General features: G+C 34.5%; 1 protein-coding gene and 1 long non-coding RNA gene across 5 annotated transcripts in view; one reads left to right on the top strand and one right to left on the bottom strand.

The window, feature by feature from the left end:
- The window catches only part of LOC104849643, a 196,825-nt gene that overhangs the window by 106,938 nt on the left and 69,373 nt on the right, over positions 1-20,514 (top strand). The window lies entirely within an intron of this gene.
- Positions 1-20,514, bottom strand: part of Hnmt (histamine N-methyltransferase) — a 44,578-nt gene that overhangs the window by 15,800 nt on the left and 8,264 nt on the right. For all 3 annotated transcript variants that reach the window (XM_010606146.3, XM_010606144.3, XM_010606145.3), the window contains exons 4-5: positions 3,425-3,532; positions 2,263-2,393 (exon numbers count right to left, since the gene is read on the bottom strand). In XM_010606146.3, coding sequence (XP_010604448.1) covers positions 2,263-2,393; positions 3,425-3,532 — 239 coding nt within the window. The remainder of the gene's footprint in view (positions 1-2,262; positions 2,394-3,424; positions 3,533-20,514) is intronic.

Genomic DNA, 20,514 nt, shown 5'->3' with positions numbered 1-20,514 from the left:
GTTTGAATTTCAAGCTGAGTAAATTTTTATACAGACTAAAAAGAAAATACTCTAGATATTTAAAGATATTTATGGAGAGATAAAACAATAATGTAAGAATAAAATGACAATGTAAGAAAATATTTGGGGAAAGGGAAAATATGGCATTTACCCAACTACAGCCAAATAGATTTAGCTTTACTTCCTGGTGTCTATAACATAGACATTAATAGCTGGAGACACTTAGAATCCATTGCACATGAGAATGCAGATCTTATGCCTATTCTATACTTTGTGAATTGTAGTTCTTCTGGGAGCAAGTGGTACTGGCACCATAAAAACAGACTCCATTTCATGGAACATTGTTTTAAAATTAAGCCCTATGGAGAAGCCCTAGCTTCTCCATATGCTCAGAGATTTTTTTTTTTTTAAACACAGAAAATGTGACAGGCTTTGATGTTGTCAGATTCTCTAAGACACTGGACTGTATCAAACATGAGGTTATATGCTTGGTCACAAAGTGTAAAAGAGTTAGACAAACCACTTTTAGTTAGCTGCAAGCCTTTGTACCCAACACACAGAACTTGATGTTATGCATTGGAAAACTGTCCCTAATTGTGTGCATCCTTTATCCACTAGAGAATCTGTCCCTTCAGACACTTCCTGTATCTCATCTTCATCTCTTTTGGACAAAAAGTCAATATTCCATGTGCGTGTCCACAACAGAATTCATTGCACAAAGGGAAAACAATTAAAGTTATGACTCTTCACATGAATGAATGAAATAATATAAATCTGAACATGGTCCATGCTGCCTTAGGAGCTCCTGTTTAGTATTGGTTCACTCTATGTCATCCACCACAGGGACTATAGATCGGTCCCCGAATGCAGCTAATGCATGATTAACAACTTATGACTCTACCTAGATGAAAAGACAGTGGACTAGAGCAGATTCCCTCATCTTTATCTAAAATACACTTAGATCTTTATTCAACTGTGAATACTTAGTTGAAAAAATGTCATCAAGGTGTTATGATAAGTACAAATGAGGAGCCATAGTTCAGAAAGATGCATAGTATCTAAGGTGAGAGAAAGAAAGAGGAATAGAATAGTCATGTGGAAGGAGGCAGAGCTGCTATGAGAAATAACAAACAAAGTCTTAGAAGAAATAGAAGAAAGAATCTGATTCCTAGAGGTCCTATATGACAGGGAGAAGAATGGGATTTAGGGCTTAGGTGCAGGAATAAGAGGAGGTTATAATAATACGGAAGAAAGAGATGGTGGTTGTAAATGCATCTACATTTGCAAGTTCAGAGGGTAAAAGGTGAGGTTTGTCTGAGAATTTCTATTTTCTTTCTACAGTATGAAGTGAGCTCACAAGTGGGCATGGGAGGTCGGAAGGTTACGTGAGATATAAAGAGACAGAGGAGTTATGAACTAATGTGAGGACATGGGAAAGCACGTCTAATAGAGAAACATTCTAGATATGCCAGACAATGCTAATTACTCCCCAAGACACAAAAGATTTGGTCAGCTATGGAGCAGAGATATATGATTGCCAGAATATTTCAACTTTAGAGCTCTTTCTTCCTTCGGTTTCTTACCAACTTAGTGCTTTGGAGTAACTATAGTTGTGGGCTACAGAAGGAAAAGTATTTTATTGTTAATCAAGTGGAATACCTAAAATGCATATATCTCCCAACAGTAGCCAACATCCAAACTTTCATGGTACACAGAAATACTAGTGACACCTGCAGATCCAGCCTTGTGACATTTACTAATCACTAGTTAGTCTGTTAGTGCTAGACCACAGAAATAAAGTCTCACTGAATTCATATCGGTAAAACATTATTGGTCTCAGGAATCATGGAATCTATGCTCCTTCTGCCATGTACATACTAGCCAGGCCATCCAGAGAAAGCCAAAGGAAAATGATTCAGAAAAACTCTGGAACGCTGGACCTTAGACCATTACAGCCACTCAAGAACTGGTTAGGATATGTTGTCATGCTACTATCATCAAATCCATGTATAGAATTTCCATTGCACAAAACTATTTAAGACAACATTGAAAAAAATGGTGCCTACTAAATGAAGACAACCAGCTTTTTAGATATTAATGCAAATTCAAGCTCTAGCAATACTTTCATTTGTACAGATAATATTTACTTTTTAAAACTAGAAATCAGAAGATATCCAAAAAATAGTAAAACATTGTACATTATTCATACATGTATGTGAAAAATCCCTTTTCTGATAGTATATTACAATAAATATTTCTTACCTGAATCATATGAATAAAGTCCCACTTATGAATCTCTTTTTTCTCCATCACTCTGTTTTGATATTCAGACGATGTCTCCTTATGCCAAGCAAACTTTATGTTCTCGAGGTTTGATGTCTTGGCTACAAGCTCTAAAATTCAGAGAAGAGGTGGCACATCAATTTTAATTGCAAATGTGGAGCCCATTTCCATTTAGAATTTTAATGCAATCAATGTTATGTACATAACAGATACAAACCACGTTTTTCTTTTTTATATAGCTCTGAGAAACCAAAGGGCTCATTCTGATTTTTTTTCCACTATTAAATGAAACTAGAGGTTAAAGAAAGAGTCAATCAGAAATAATGGGAACCTGGTCAGACAAAGGTTATATTAGTTTAAATAGGGACTCAATTGGTGAATTTTATTCACAGAAATTTGATGTGAAATAGGTGACATGTTTGTGTGACCCAAGAAGAGACGAACCACAGCTGGGGGCTTCATCTGGCCCACCATCTATTTTCCTATGGGCTCCCACCTAAAACTAGACATGGTTCTGCTTTGTAACTGTCATCATCCATGTCTCATGCCAGTTACATTACTGAATAATTAGAAAATATCAAAAGGATAAGTTGATAATTTGTCAAATTGATATGAAATTCAAATACTGGTGTTTACAAATAAAGTTTCATTAGAACACAGTCACACTTGGTTTACACATTGTTTATGGCTGCCTTTGTGCCACAGTACCAGAGTTGATTAGCTGTGACAGGTTGAATGCACTTGTGAATCTAAAACATTTACTGTTTATCCCTTTTCAGGAAAATTTTGCTGCCTCCTCCTGTAAGCCATTAAACATAAGCTCTTTCAGGGCAGAAATTCTGTTAAATATTTCTCAGTGAATGAATGAATCAATCAATGACTCTGTCTCAAAGAATCAACTTTAAAGACAATAGCTAATGATGACAGAAGAATGGATAGTGTCAATGAAAGAATCTAATTATACATTGTTTATATCTGAGGTGTTCAGTCATGTCTGCAACAAATAATTAGGTTCTTCTCCCAGCAAGCTTAAAGAGAGACTATCATGGTAACTGTACTATTAATCATTCAAAGAAAAAAAATTGAGATGATAAACCCTTTGGAATAAGATTTTGCACACAGATCAGTGGGTTACAGGTACCTTTGTACTTGGTGATCTGTTCAGCACTTGGTTCAACTACTTCATTGTTGATATGAACTCCTGGGTATTGCGCCTTGACTTTGGAGAGAATTTGAAGATCAATTTCACCTAGAAAATAAATATATCTGGAATAATTTGCATCCAGGAAGACATGTTTAAGAACAGTTTGAGCTGATTTATTATCTGCTTTACCTTTACAAGAAAAGACTAGCATAGAGAATAAAGCTCAGTTATTGCCCTGTCACAATGCCTGTGGTACAGAAAAGCTAGGTTTTGAATAGGAACAATGTGACTGGAGGAGGGGTAATGATGCCATTCATTCATTCATATAATCTTTCATAGCTATTACTGTATTTCATTAAATCAAAGATAGCACTGACTGTAGGAAACAATCTATTCTTTTTGTTTCACTAAGTAAAATAACTGTCAAGTTTAATTTAAAGATTTTGTCATTTGAAATATATTACTTAAATCAGAGATTTTAAACTATGGAAAAGAATATGTATCTTAGAACTAAATAAATTAGTCTAGGCTGGAAGAATTTTTAAAATGTTAGTTGAAAAATGATACAAACATATGTTAGGTACAAATAGAGGATACAGAAATATGTCAGGCATCTGCCTTCAAAAACTCCATTGCCTAATGGAAGGGATGGACGCAGAAACTGTTCTGGATGTACTGGGATGGATGAGGGGAGGAAACACTGTGGTTAATGGGTGAGCGAAGAGGCCAGAGTGTGGCAGAGCTTTATGAATAGTGTCACTCTTGAGTTCTGCCTCTCTAGGTGTGCTGGAGTTGCTCCAGAGACTTTAGAGAAGTGAGGGATTGCAGCAAGAAGGGACAGGTTAACAGAGGCACAAAGTCAGGCAAAACAGGAGTACATATGGACCTAGCACTGGAATATTCAACAAGGCAAAACCTCCAAGCAAGAGGCGCTCCCAAGGGTAAACAGAGAGGAGAATGTGGGTCAAACAGGTATTTATTCATTATTTCATTCCTTCATCAGCTTCTAGTTGACTGTTTACCATGTGCCAGGCCCTGCAGTAGGTTCCAGTCAATAAGGATAAGAAGAACAGGTGATTCTCTTTCCTGTTAGAAATTCAACCTGCAAGTGATAGTATAGGAGACAGTGGAAAGTCAGAAGGACTCAAGTCCCAAACCTTGTCTTTTCCATGTACTAAGTGTAAATGACTTTAGTCAGTTTGCTTTTCCTCACCAGAAAATAAAAATAATAATAGTACCTAATTTATTAGTTATGAAGGTTACATGAGGTAATGCATATTAATTATAGTGCAAAACGGAGTTGGCAATGAATAAATGTTAGCTGTTAATTACTTTATTGCTATCACAGAATTCCTCTTGTTAAAAACTTCCTTTCCTCCCTACCACTGATGTCTCCAAATTAAGTTTTACACTTTTATTTGATTAGATTAGCGTGTTGACCTTCATTAAAATGGAAATACCTTTTGGCAAGATTAGCATATGGAAATTATGTTAGTCTTTAATGTTTTGGCATAAATGACATTAACGAACCTTTCCAAGGTTAGACATGGAAGGCAGCAAAAGCACAAGGCATAAGACTTAGAGATTCGGAAGGAAGGAGATGAGAAGATAAGCCAGGAACAGAAGATGCTAGGCTAGGAAAAGAGGGCAGTCAACGGCAGAATTACAATCCCAATTACCACTAAGCGGACCTGAACTCTGGAGTCCATGTGTGTGGAAGGGATGGAGGGCCAACAGGAAGGAAGATGAAATAGGGGATACAGAATTTAATTTTTTTCCAAACTATATAAAATTTTTCCTGCTATATAAAATCTTTCATCCTTTCCCTAACAACGACAGCTATCATTTACTGGCTACTTACTATTTGCCAGACACTGACTGTGTCACTTGCTCCTGATAGTCACTCTATGATATTATTCCCAAGCAGACAAGATGATTTGAGTATGTTGATACTCAGGAGATATTAATATGACTAATTTTGGGGGGAAGGGCACTGGGGATCGAATTCAGGTCCTTGTGCTTGCAAGGCAGGTGCTGGAACCACTGAGCTAAATCCCCAGCCCAAATATGACTAATGTTTAAGGCACTTCTGTCTAAATCTGAAATTTTTGGTTTTTAACCACTTTATACCAAGGATTAGGAAGATGCTAATACTAAAATGACATAAAAAACTGTTTCATTCTTCTCTACAACAACTATTTTTGAAATAAAAAGGCAAAGAGCTAATAAGAAAAGCTATGGGCTAGTGAGAAACAGGGATCCCACCCTGCCCTAAAGGACTAGGGACACCAGATGATGAAAGCTCTTGTCTAGTTCCATCAGTATAGATAGCCACTACCTTCAATTTAAGCATCAGCTATGAGAAACTCAAACTCAGAATTTTGAAAGAAATAAATGACATGTTTTCCCCTCCCTGAGGTTTGATTATATCTCCTTCTCCTGAGATGGATTCAGGCATTTCAGATCATTTTAAATAGAAGATCACAACCAGCACAGTCAAAAGCATATTAAAAAACAGGGAGTCCCTGCTCCTGAATCACTGATAAAAATACAATACTAGAACTACAAATCCAAGATTTGGAAACATTGAGTTCATACAGCCACATCTAGAATGCAAGCCCGGGTATGCTGAGTCTCTAGAAAAATCGGTAAATAACAGGACGAGGTACCGAGACTGTGTCCTTAAAAGCAAGCACATAGACTTTATTTCTGACTTCATAAGCCAGGTGACTATATTTCCTGCTTTCCAAGGACAGTTTCATTTATGCCTATTGTCCTGTATCCCATCTGGCTTTGTTTTTAATTTTTTTCATTTTTAACATTGTGATATTATTATAATTTTATGTCTGAGAATAACTTTCTTCCCCAAAGAACTATTCCTTAAATAGATCCCTACAATAAAACAGACATTAAATTGATTAAGACATAGCTTTTAAGATTATAATAACTTTAATCATTCTACCTACTTACTCCATCTCTCACTGTCAAAAAGTATCCTAGCTTAGATAATCAGTAATACCACTGTGCACTCACGGTCTTATAAAAGTCCACTCCTCGAAGATAGCACCCTTCAGTCATCCTCACATTGCAGAAGAGGCTCACTAGCTTCCTTGAACTCTAGTTCCATTGAACTAACTCAGTGTCTTGAGATCACTAATTCAATTCATGAGGACAGGGCCTTGATGATCTGATCACATCCTAAAGGTCTCATCTCTCAATGCTATTGTATCAGGATTAATATTAGTTTGGGAGGATTATAAACACTTAAACCACAGCAAATATCAATGAGCCTGGGAACAGGGATTTATCTCAGTGACTCAGGTCCTGCCTCACCAGTGCAAGGTCCTGAGTTCAAGTCCCAGTTCCAAAAAAAAGAAAAGAAAACAAAGGAAAGGAAAAGAAAAAGCCTAGATGTAAACTATGGACTTTGAGTGGTCATGATATGGCAATGTAGATTGATAAATTTTAATAAATGTACAAAATGTTTTAGAGGAGGCTGTTAATAGGGAAGCCATGAATGCACATGAGAGGGGTGTATAAGTAATATCTCTATCCTTTTAACTTTGCTAAATTTTGCAAATTTCTCTAAAATATCTTTAAAGCAATCAAAGATTTATATGAAGTTCTTCATCATATATTGTAGGCTAATCACTTAGCATTTAGTTATAATTATTTTCTTCAAATTTTTACTTGTGCTGTACATTATCTATCTAGTCATCCATTTCTTTCTTTTATTCTTCCCTGGACAGGAGATTTTATACTAAATGATTCTTTGCTTTTTCTTTTCTGTCCCTAGTCAGCAGTGCCTTTTTTCAGGCCTTGTGGTGATTAATCTTGATTATCAACTTGATTGGCTTAAGAGCTGCCTAGGAGGTTAGGAAAGTACACTTTGGGATATGTGTACAAACTGTATCTGACCCCTGGCCCCTTCTTGTTGAGCTCTTCCACTGTCCTCTGTTCCCAGATTCCATGAGGTTAGCAGACTTCATCTACCATGCCTGTGTGCTATGATGCCCCTGCCTTGGTTCCAACTGATCAAAAACTCAAACCTCTGAAACTGAGAGCCAAAGTAAACCTTTTTTTCCTGTAAGTTGCAGCCGCCAGTCCCCCCTACCCCAGTGATAGAAAGCTGACCAATAGAGTCCCAAATCATCAATGGTCAAGAATACTGCATTAATATCCTAAAAGTTCAGCCCACTTCTTTCTGGTCTTATCTACCACAAAGGCATCAACATGACAACCATTTTAAACTCTACATTAAGAAAATCCATTACTTCACTGTTTAAAATCTCCTAATAGATTGATCACTTGGGCGAAGGCCAAGCTCCTTGACTAAACATAGTTCACACTGCCTGCTTTGTTCCTATCTCTCACAATATAATATTGTGAAAATTTGGCTTCAAGAGCTCTGCATCATTCCTGCCTCCCCCATGCACCATACTATTCCATGACTTTTGACTTCCCCTATTTTCTTCCTGTTTGAAATACTCTCCTTCACTTCTTTACTCTATCTGCTAACTCCAACACAACTTAAATCTGTAAGTGGATAATTATTCTGATATTCTTTTTTATCTTTATTAAATTTATTGGCACACTTTAGGGATATAATACAGTTACATTCATCATTGGTATCTTGTACCTATACATAACTTATCACATTCTTATTTTTCCCCATTCCCCAGCCCTCCTATTCTGATATTCTTTCCCACAGAATTCTGGAGGCAGCCTCAGAATCCTTCACACAGTAGCTAATCATCAACTGCAGATGCTGGAAACACAGATAATATCTACTTGTCTTCCCTGATCTAAATTTTGCTTTCCTGGGCCAGTAATTTAGCTCAGTGCTTCCATTGCCTGCCTCACAAGTACAAGGACTGGAGCTCAATCCCCAGTACAAAATAAATAAATAAATAAATAAATAAATAAATAAATAAATAAATAAATAAATGTGCTTTCCTTCACATACTTGAATCCTTAGCAAATGCTTGGATTCCAACAAGTTTGCTAAGAAAACTTAAAATGCGAGACTAAACAAATGACCTGGTTTGATTAACAATAACTAAAAAATGTATGAGTGGTTATTGGACTTTATGGCATCATGATACAACAGTAAAAGAAGTCTACAAAAAGGGAAGGGTTATTTTTACTCTTTCAACTAAATCCCACTGAACAAGAGGCATAGTATGACAAATATCAGTATCAGCCAGTGACACCCTGTAAATGCTTTTAGAGAACACACAAGCCAAATTAATGTGCCATAATGGTACCAAAAGTGAACTAGATTTGAATCCAAGAATAATTCTGAAGTTCTGAGCACATGAAGGAGTAACTGAAAGATATATAGAAGCTAAAAGTCTGCTCTAAAAGCAGTAAGGTAATACATGTTCAGTTGATAGTTAACTCCTTTTATATATGAACTCCCATTACACATTACTTGAGTATGGCTCTGACATTCTTACTTTTGACATTCTAAAATTTAAGGTACATAGATACCAACAGTTGTAAATTACTAGATCCTTACTAACATGACGTTAAATATTTCCCCCTTAAAAATCTGCAAAATTTTCTATAACAATTGTATAAATGATGATTAAATGTCTCTAGTCCAATAATTATCTTCTTTTCTCCTTTCTTGTGACTAGCAAAGCAAATCTAAATGCATTACATGATATAACACCCAATTTTCTCTGTTGTTCAATGTATGGAATTTGAGCAAATACATGTCAGCATAAACCAGTGAGTCATACAGCAGTTAACTTCCATATACAGTCCTTAGAAAGATACATACTGAATTACAGTTAGTGGTTATCTCATGGTGGTAGAATTATAGATTATTTTAGATACTCTTTTTTATCTGTAATCTAAAATGTTCCTATAATACTGTAGGTGAATTAATCATTTTAAAGTGTTTACATGTCATTTAAAATGCCTTGAAATGGTTAATTTTATTTATCAACTCTACTGGGCCATGTTATGAGAAGATAACTGGTTAAACAATATTCTGCATATGTTGGTGAAGGTGTTTCTGGAGGAGATTAACTTGAATCCATGGATTAGGTGGAACAGACTGCCTCTGTGAGGGGGTGAACCTCTTCCAATCAACTGAAGACCAGATCTGAACTCCGTGGGCTGGGGTGTTCTTCCTTTCTGGTCCTCAGACTCTCACTGAAACTATAGGGTTTTCTTGAGCCTTGAGATGACTTGCGTTCAATCTGGAATTTACTCTACCAGCTCCTTTTGTTCTCCAACTATAGCAGAAGATGACAGGTCTGGAGATATCTATTTCCATAATCCTGAGAGCCAATTTCTTACTTTAAATACATATATAGTCTATTGGTTCTGCTTCTCTGGAGAACCATATAACACCTTCCTATCAATACCCTATCAAAAAAAGTAACACAAAACTCTGCAAATAAATACATACAAGTCTGAATCAATTATGATTATTTTACATACAAATGACCATCCTAAACCAAATATGGAACAATTCACATTAGTAACAATTTGGCATTTAGCTTAATGTCATTATGTAATGTCTCCATAAAACTTACCTTTGAACCATATTTTTAATACCATATTTTAACACCATAGTTAATAGTTTCTAGTTAGATATATTTAAATACAGGATCCTATATATATGTGTGTGTGTATATATATATATATATATATATATATATATATATATACATATCAGTTATTCTCTCACATAGTGGATACATATTTTATGAAAACATAAAATTTTGATTTTTATATGGTATGTCTGCCTTATAATAAATGATAATGTGTAGAAGATGTGACTATCCCTTACATAATACATGATCTTTATCTAGTAATTCAAAAGACTGCTCTTCTGAGTTGTAGTCTTTCTATTTTGGGTAACTGTACCAATAAAGGTGGTTATAAAATGGAACTTTGCTTAAAAAACGGGTATGTAGACAGCTGGTTAAATGAATATGTTAATATATGGAAAAACTGACAAGTACTGCTAAAATGGCTTTTTAGATGACTAGAAAAAAAGTGTAGAATTAGGAAGTCACAACTTGGAAAACTAGGTTTCCTACATGCTATGCAATGACAAAATAATTTTTAAAAAACATGTTTGGAAGGTAGGATATGAAGATAGCTGAAAGGAAATAGCTAACAAAAGCCCTGCCAAGTCCCTTTTTGGGAGATTGAACCCAGGGCCTTTACACTGAGCTACATCTCCAGCACTTTTTTTTTGGAGACAGGATCACTGAGTTGCTCAGGATAGGTTCAAGGCTCACTTTTGCAATCCTTCTGCCTTAGACTCCCAGACTGCTGGGATTACAGGCAGGTGGTATCACATTTGGCTATAAATTCTTAATCTATGAGTTTTGGGTTCCTGTGGCACTACATTTAGAACATACTCATTTTGTCTGTGTGCTTTTTAGGCAGACAACAAGAGGGTAAGAGTCTGTTACGTCTCCTCTATTATAATTGATTCTACTTCTTATAACTATAAGATGACGATAGCCCTTGTTTGTTACTATTCAGAAACAAAAGAGCTTCTTGAAGTGATTGCTTGCATACCAACTCTTACTAATCTCCTAATCCCTGTAATTAACTCATTACACTGGTTTTAATCAAATGGGCCAATCCTTTTCATTTTTCCTAACAGTACTAATGCACAACTTGAGAGTATTTAAACTTTTTATGACCCAAACTTTTCATCTATGAAATGGAAAAATATAACTTCCATTCACTTCCTTATCCATAATATTTTTTAAAGTTCATTTTTGTAGATTTTTTAGTTTAATTTTCCTATGACAAGCATAAAATCTTCAACCATAAAATCAAGGCAACTAGGTAATTAGTTCAAAGACTCAGTTTCAAAGGTTATTAACCATTAAAATTTTGAAATTATAAATGAAAGTACCAATGATTATTCAATGAAAGTCAGTCTTTCCAATTTGGCATGCTATAATGTCTTACCGCCTGCATGTATATATTCTCTTATATACCAGGAAATACCCAAAGTGTTAATTTTATAAGGATTATTATTGAAGTTAATAGAGACACTGACAATTACACAAACTCATTAGTAATCTGAAAGATATAAACTAAAATGGCAATGAAATATCACTTTATGTTTATTGTACTTACAAAATAGCTAAAAGCTAGAGAATAAGTGCTATTAGAAATTTTCAGGTAGAAAAAATGTCATTGAGGCTCATGAGAATATAGACTCATATGGCCATTACACATACTAATTTGTTTATGTTTATTCAAATTAAATATATGTCCAGCATAGTGGCCGTAATACCAGAACTTTGGGAGGCTAGGGCAGGAGAATTGCAAGTTCAGGTCCTATCTGGTCAATTTAGCAGGACCTGTCTAAAAATAAAACTAAAAGGGGCTGAGGACATAACTCAATTACAGAGTACCTCATAGTTTGATTCTCAGTACCCAGTACCACAAATACAGACACACACACATACACACACCCCTTAACCAAGGTGTTCTGAATTTTGAAAATAATATAATACATAATCTAAAGAAATTATCAGACAAATCTATGAGGAACTATCATATCATAATATTCATTCCAGTGTTACTCATGATACAATGGGCTGGATCCAAACTGGAAAATAATTGGATAGAATAATTGGGTAAATGTACACCACTCACTATTCTGTAACAGCACAAATCCATAGATTAGATTTGTACCTTTCAGAAACAAAGGTAAATCTTCAGAGTATAGTACTCAGTAGAGCACACAAGAAACAAAGACATGAAAATGAGAAATACCTTGAAGAAACCAGAATATTTCACTTTAACCTATGCCTCTTTGACATGAAAATTATTTTTGAGCTAAAGGCAATCAAGAAGCAGCAAAAGGAAGCAAAACTCTCCATTCTTTTGCTTTTCTGCCTAAAGGCAAGCAACAAATTCTCTACTACTTGAGACAGTTCTAGATACCTACCAGCCCAGAGACAGTGCCGGAACAATTGCAGAAAACTATTGGTTTCTTCCCACATAGTTACTTTCCCACTCATTCAGATTTTCCAGGCTTGGAAACATAAAATATAGATTGCTGAATTTTGGAAAGCTATCCAGTCATAAGTTAGTCTACAAGTTAATAAAATTTAGTTTAATCAAAAGTTGTTTTTAGTAGGCTGGATAGTGGATTTTTTTTCCATTCTTTTTTCCTCTTGTGTTTTTTTCTTTCCCCACCAAACAGAGTATGCTGACTTTTTATTGAGAAGTGGAGCAAAAAATAAATCTTAACAACTCCTCCCCTGCAAATCTCTGTCCTTTCTACCACCTTGTCCAACTAATCTGCTACAAATAGAGAATGAATTATAATGTCTCCTTTCTGGGATATATTGAGTGTTTTACTTAATTTTAATGTCAGATATTTTTGTAGTTATAATACCTTGCTTTCATATAAACCATATTTTAAGTTCATCATGTCTATATGTAATGAGGAATGTTTAACTGAAATCTCTTGTAAGTGGAACTTACAAGAATTTTAAAAATAAGCAAAAAAAAAAAAAAAAAAAAAAAAAAAAAAAAAAAAAAAAAAAAAAAAAAAAGTAAGAGAGAGATGCCTTGTTTTGAGACTTTTACCTACTTCCTGAACTACAAGGGCACATTTAATGTGACAACAGAAGAATGTTGCATTTTTTGCTTAAAATTCAATGTCATTTAATTAAAAATGAAACAAAAATACGAAAAGGAAAAATTAGGAGACTGTAGAGAGACAAAACTGATGTTAAATCCAATATTCATCAGAATTATCATGCATAATTGCTATTGTGTCCTTTCAGTTGTTTATCTATGAATTAAGGATAACATAGTCTATGTTGTAGCCTCTCAAGACAAGTGCTAGAAAACTTACATGGACACAGTTTGCCACAGTTCTCAATATATAGTAAGTAGTCAATAAATTGACATTATTATTCATCCATTCAACAAATATTTTTTAATATCTACTAAAGTCAGGTTCTAATCACTGGAGATATAGCAATAAATAAAACTGAGAAAAACATTCATTCTTTATGGATGTCAATAACTCATATGAGAAAACTAAAGCAAAAAAAAAAACCCAAAAATAGGGGACACTGTGGTAGTAGGGCTTATTGATTTTCAATGGTCAAGTAAGCTACTTGGAAAAGGTGACATTTACAAGAAGCCTAAAGGAGAATTGGAAAGAGAAGAATGAAGATTTGCCTTTCTAAATGGGCAGCTCCATAATAAAATGACAACTTAGAAGAGCATTCATCATATATTCGTGATGTCTGGCTTGTCCTGCTGACTGATCCCACATAAAATGAAACACAATCCCTGCTTGAGAACCCTGGGGCTTGCCCAAATTAGAAAATCTGTAGGTCAAGAAAATGGAGGTGAAATGTCCTGCTATTTGATTTCAGTTTGTTTTTACTTCATTTCTTATATAAAAATTTATGTGAGTTCTTTAGATTATCAGCAGGAAAATTCTTATTCTATTACATGTTGCAATAAGATTACCATCCTTGTTCCCTCTGCTAAAATATCAGGCAAAAAAATAAATAAATAAAGACTGTTTCTAGGAAGAAAGATTGCTCTGATAACTGCATGCTTGGTGATGAAAAATAATTCTAGCCACATGTTTGCAACTAGAGCAAGAACGATCTGATTGTGAACTGCAGTGTGAAAGACAGAAGATTTGTGACAAGATTATCCTTTCTGTCTCTTTCTTTTCCCCTGGATCTTGGGTGTCTCAGCATTGAGGCTATTTTGTTGGTATGAAAGAATGAGGGCAGAATATTAAAATAGCTGTAGGTTTCATGAAGGGGGTTACAAATATAAATTTTGAGTCATAAGGGCATTGCCATTTGCTTTCATGTGTCTTCTGGCCCTTGACCCGAGGAATCTACTGCCTAAACGCATTGTGACTCCTGGATGCCTAGAAAAGCCATATCACCAAATGTTCTGTGAAATATAAACTTGGAAAAAATGCCTCCATGGTGCTAAACACTGACACGCAGAGATACCTGATAGACAATACAGAAAAAAAGACTAACTTGTGTGCCTTAATTTTTAATTTATAATATATAGATACTTGAATTGTCCTTTAGCACATAAATAGAAAGAGGGATTAATTCTATACCCATAATGTTATAATGTCTGAAAGTAACATCTGGCTACTCTTAATGAAGTGGTTCCCCCTATCTTCTTTATGACCAAAAATAGGATTTTAAAAATGAAATGACTTACACTGAGAAGGGCAGTTCCCAGGTAATCATGGAGTCGGGATTTCATCAAGACCCTCCAACTCCATTCTTTCCTTTTCCTCAAATAACCTTCACAAGCTCTCATTTGAGATCCCCTTCATCAGCCCATTGCCATTAATGGTGGTTAAAACACAAAACTTGCTGAGGAAAATTATCAGTTATGTATTCTCTAGTGTGAAGTAAGAGTCTGAGAGCCTACCATCCTTGTAGAATAAGAGGCAAGAAATAATCAACAGAAACTATCAAATAATTCAAGGAATAAAGAACAAGTACCATCTTTTCAATCCACATTATCCTTAGTGTGTACTTGAACCCTGGAACAGAAGAATCTATGGGCACTGAAGAAAAGTCTTGCTAGTCTACTGTGTAGCTGCTGTTGCTCTTAAAATATCTGTACAGGTACAATATTGTTATAGGTGAATCAAAACTGCACTGAAGGAAAAGTCCCATGGAAACATGGGTCTGGGCAATGCTTTAGACCTCCACCACTTAATGGAGAGAGAGAAAAGGGAAACTAGGGAGTCCAGCCCTTACCATCACTACTCATATATTAAATTTCAGTTTTAATCATGTTTATTGTTTCCATCTCTGACTATAATAGGCTATAGAAAACCTGAGACATAGAGAAAGGTATAAACTAGAAAACAAAAGAAACATCTCATGAGGGAAAAAAACAATTTTTTGGTTAATTTCTTTCTAACCATTTAGTTGTCTTTAGCCTACCCAGATCATGATGTGCACTTCTTATTTGAGAGTTAAACTATAAATATATCAAAATGCATCTGAATGTGTTTTCTGCAGTAGTTATACTATATTATTTTAGATGGATATGTGAAATAATCATTAATCTTTCATATAATATAAATAAAATGAAAGTATATGTAATCTATTCATTTATATGTATACTTATATAGAGAGATGTACTTATATTTTCATATAGAAATATATTTCCTATGCCATGTTTTCTCTATATAAACTAAGTATACATCTATGGGCTGCATGTAGGCTGCATATATGATGTTGGTCCCATAAGGCTGCTTAGTAATGTCATAGTTGTAGTTTGTGTATGTACATATCCCATGCCCTTTGCACAATAAGGAAATTGCTTAATGATGTGATCTTTGGAGCACCATCCCATTGTTAAATGATGCATGATATAGGAGAGATCCTGAATTTACAAACTTAATTTGTTTTATGATTTTGAGGAAGATGGCTGCATTTGTGGGGAAGATAATGATCATGGTTGTGTTTGTCACCCAAAGGAAGTTTGCAGAAGGAAAACTCTTGCTGAATGCTTTTGTTTGCAAACTGAATTGTTTGCAATTCATACACACACATACACATACAACATTATATTTAGTTTTAAATATTCTACTGTTATAAAGAGCTCAACAGTAAACCATGAACAATTTTGCAAAATTCTTAACTTTTTCAGGTTAATTCCAAGAACTAGAATTGATGATTGCAATGAGGCTTTTAATATCAAGTGGTATTTTTTACTAACATTTTCTATTCATTTATTAATAAAAAGTGCACAGTACAAGCCCTTGATTCCAATGCAAGTACTCAGTAAAACATTAACAGTAAACCCTAGATGGCACAGACATGTTTTGTTTGGGATATATTAATATTTAAAATCACCAAATTATAAAAAAACAAAAACATGCCTAATAACAAGGGTGCAAGCTTCTCAGAAAAGATGCAGGATGGAAATCTGGGGTGTCTTACAGGTCCTGTGCATAACCCTTCCACTTGTAGAATCCTGGATAAGAGGAACAGGGTGAGGTGTCCAGGAGGAGACATGAGGGACATCTGGGACTAAGGAGGTGAGTGATTATACCAGGAATTTTAGTATTTTAACCAGAATGTCCAGGAAAGTGCATATTAAATGGAAATCAAGAGCTGTTCTTGACAGCAATTTATTCTCAGGAAAATCTGACTTGTTTTCATATTCTTACATTTTGTATATGAAAGATTTTGCATTGCAATAACAATTAGCTTTTTGAGTCTGGCACGTTAGACTACTTGGCCATCTTGACACGCTGAACAATTAGCTTTTTAAAACCTGAACTGCTCTCAGTGAAAAAGTGAAACTTTTTCTCAAATAGGGATTTTGTATTGTGTATATATAATTATAAAACTAAGAAATATTTATCATTTTTTAGTTATTGCTAACAGAGCTAGATGAGACTCCCAGCATTGACCTTCTTCTCTCTAACCCTTGAACCCCTTATGGCACCAAATATGGTGAACTATTAGGTTCACCTTCATAAAATGAAAATAACAAAACACTCACATCAAAGGTGGATGTATGTATATTAAATTGCAAAGTTTCATTAAATAATGTCAAGCAAAAAAATAATAATGTCAAGCAGAAACTCATCCAGTAATTAAGAGACTATGTTTGAAAGTGGCATAAAAACTGACACAACTTTGTCCTTCAGAAAACTTACAATAATCATTTGTCATGGACTTTCAAATAGATTTTAAGTAATCAAAACAGTAAATGAAAACCTCTCAATTCAAATGCTAACAAAGAAAAATGAGGGTCTACTGTATTGCTGATATTACCTATATCAGACCATTGCTGTGTTCTTATTCATTTTAAGGCTTTACAATTAAGTTTATTTGCTTTTGTAAGTATATAGTCATTTAATCTGCAAATAATGATGGTTTTGTCTCCACTCTGCTCATTATTGCTTGTTTGTCTGTTTCAAGCCCTATTAAATTAGCCAAAACAATCTTGTTCATTCTGCTTTTAATGACAATGACTCCAGAGCTGTAGCATTATGACCCATTCCCTCAACCCTGTAATGTACTTTTTAAACAATACTTTCATGTTCACTGAAAGTTTAAAATACAATACAATGAGGTAAAGTCTTCTCGTAAAACTACATATGGAGAATTGTTTTTTAATTTTATAGTTATGAATATTTTTAACAATAGATCATATCCACAGCCCCAAGCTATGATTATCTTCAGTAGGTAGTCTTATATCTTATAATTACATATTCCTTACCTCCTAATAATGGAAAACTTGCTGTCATCCTATACATGAGTAAACTAGTTCTTGTCCATTTTAAGTTGTAAGCAGTGAGAACCTGGACTGAACATTGTCTGCACGTCTAAATACCCCATTAAAATTCCACCTCCTCAATACAACCAAACACGGTGGTAACCATATGACTACAAAAGCCTACCTCTTTCTTAAAAGGTTACTCATAAAACCATGGACTGTTAAGGATTAAAAGCAACTTTAATAAACCAAACATTCAAGATATCAGTGTCTGAGTCCTTTCTGTAAAATATTTGAAAGGTGTTTTTCTAGCCCAGCTGACACTATAATGTGATGGATGGCTTTATTTTTCAAGACATGTTCATTTCTGGATAGGCATTATCATGAACGAGTGTTACACTCAACCAAGAAATCCCTTTCTGGATCTTTCAAACACTAGCCTTTTGGGAACAAACATTTTGCAGTTTGTTGAAAGATGGCCATAAATATATTCAAGTTATTTTTTCTGGGTAACTAAAAATCCCCAATTTCTCTAGACATCCCAATCATTTCTAATTTGTTGATCTAAACAATTGACTTACTCTACGTCACTGGAAAACATTAGTCTTTTTTTTTTAACCTCTTTCTTGTTTCTAAACCTGACACCCTAGCTTTTTTCGTTCTAACTCTAACTATATTCTTTCTATTGCTGCCCAACTAGCTTCTAGAATTAAACTTCAGTATTGCTTTAACATGTCATTTTTGAAAGGAAACAAGATTAGGACTCCGATATCGAAATTTAAAGTGGTTGGCCATTACTAAGTACCTAATCTCTCCTTTGGTAGGTTAATTATTAATTCTGATATCTGTTTCCTACATTGTTGGACTGGACTAAAGATACTTGGGTTTTGTTCTGACATAATGACATTCAGGTTTCTTATTTGTAAAGTGAGGGTGCTGATGGTATCTAAATTGTTTTCTATTTTTTAATCTCTGTAAGAATGCTGATGGATACATGCTGAATAACAAGAAAACAACTTAACCTAGTTACTTTCTACAGATATCAGTAAAATTATTACCAAAAAGATGTCATGAAAGGGTCCATACCATTTGATGATATTTCATATGTGAGTTGTTGAATGGATTTAAAAATATTAATAAAAAAATTTAGAATTTTAATATATGGTATAGGACTTAAGCTGACGTATAGTAGGTTAATAAAAAAGAAATAGAAAGTTGGATAAAATGAAATTATTTGAATTTTAGACCTATCTAACACTTTAAAACTTTCTGACATTTGACCAAAAGAACTGAACAGTGGAACAGATAAAATGATTCTCATTTTAGCAAAGCCCAGAGCAAGAATTCATTGCCCATTACTGTCTCCTGGGACATTTTTCTAGGTTTAAATATATCCACTGTAAATGAATACCATTCTCGCTTACAAAAAATATATGGGTTTCTTTTTTTCTTTTTCCCCATGTAACACTGAGCATTAAAAAAAGCATTCATGAAAAGTTGTATAATAATGAAACTTCACTGGGTGGTTAATTTTAGGAAGCATCAATGTTGAAGATGTACCCAAAAAGCAAATTCTGTGAGATTTAGAATACAATGTAATTATTCTCAAAGCCTAAAAACAATTGCTGAAATTAATGTGATATGAGTAAGTAGAGACCCTGAAAAGCAATCCTAGATGCTCATTGTGTTCATGAAAGAACATAAACTCATGACATATGTATATAGATATATAGATATTTAGATATATTCACAGTTTGGGCTTATGAAAGCTACATGGTCTATATTTCTATTCATTATTTGCTTTCCTACCAATCTCTCTTTGTCTCTCTCTCTCCCCCCCTTCTTTTCTCTCTTTCTCTCCCCTTTTCTTCCTCCTCTCCCTTTAGTTTATATATTTATCTTATACATTATCCTTAATCCAAAATATATATGGATAACAATGCTGTTTATCAGTTGAATTTTATTGATACAAAAGATTACACTAAAGAGTTTTCTATCAATTTCTTTTTTTCACTGCTTAGATCCCTAATAACTGCATGACTTCTGAACTAAAATGTCAAACATCTTCCATTAAAAAATCTTGTTTTTTCATAAACTGTGCAAATTCTCTCCACACAAATATCAGCCTCTAAAAAGAGAGGCTAATAGAGGGGATGCATATGTACGCTCTTTGCTCAACTTTCTGAAAAGAAAACCAAATAGGCTCCCCAAAGAATGTGATCTCAAAGTGATATAAAAGCTGCAATTTCATTTGGGAAGGCTTTTAGTTTGTTGTTTGGGTATGTTTTTCAGTTGTGCTGGGAGAAGTCATAGCACCATGGTGACTACAGAGACAATGTTGCACCAGGGATATGCAGAAAATCATCTGCACTTGTTTGGACCAAGAAAAAAATCTGTAGGCAGTATTCCCAAAGATAAGCTGGTAAGCCAAGATTGAACTGCAAATTTGTGAGACGTGCTATGAGTGCAAAGCGTAAGACAAGGATGAGGGCCTCATCTGCCAAGGATTATTGTTGAGTGATGGATTCTTAAGTGACAATCAAGCCATAGGATAATAGAAAACTCTTCGCTGTACATTGTAAAACAAGTAGAGAGAACATGTCTCTAAGGAAAGCACAGGGACAGGTTATGAGATAAGATAAACTAACTAATATGGAGTGTCCTTTCCCCTCTAAACACTGCTCCTTTGTGACAAGCACACCAAGACCTATGGATTTGAAGCACATTGCTTTGGATCGCATATAGTTTATTTGGGTAGTGCAAGCTAAGTATCCATAATTTAAGTTTCTCTTGGAGTTCCACTTATGTTTCTGATCAATTTCTCATGAAGAATG

The sequence above is a fragment of the Fukomys damarensis genome, unplaced genomic scaffold, assembly GCF_012274545.1.
Source record: "Fukomys damarensis isolate Sample0158 unplaced genomic scaffold, DMR_v1.0_HiC HiC_scaffold_29, whole genome shotgun sequence".
Lineage (NCBI taxonomy): Eukaryota > Metazoa > Chordata > Mammalia > Rodentia > Bathyergidae > Fukomys > Fukomys damarensis.
Note: the sequence above shows the minus strand (reverse complement) of the source record. Positions and strands in the feature narration are given on the sequence as shown.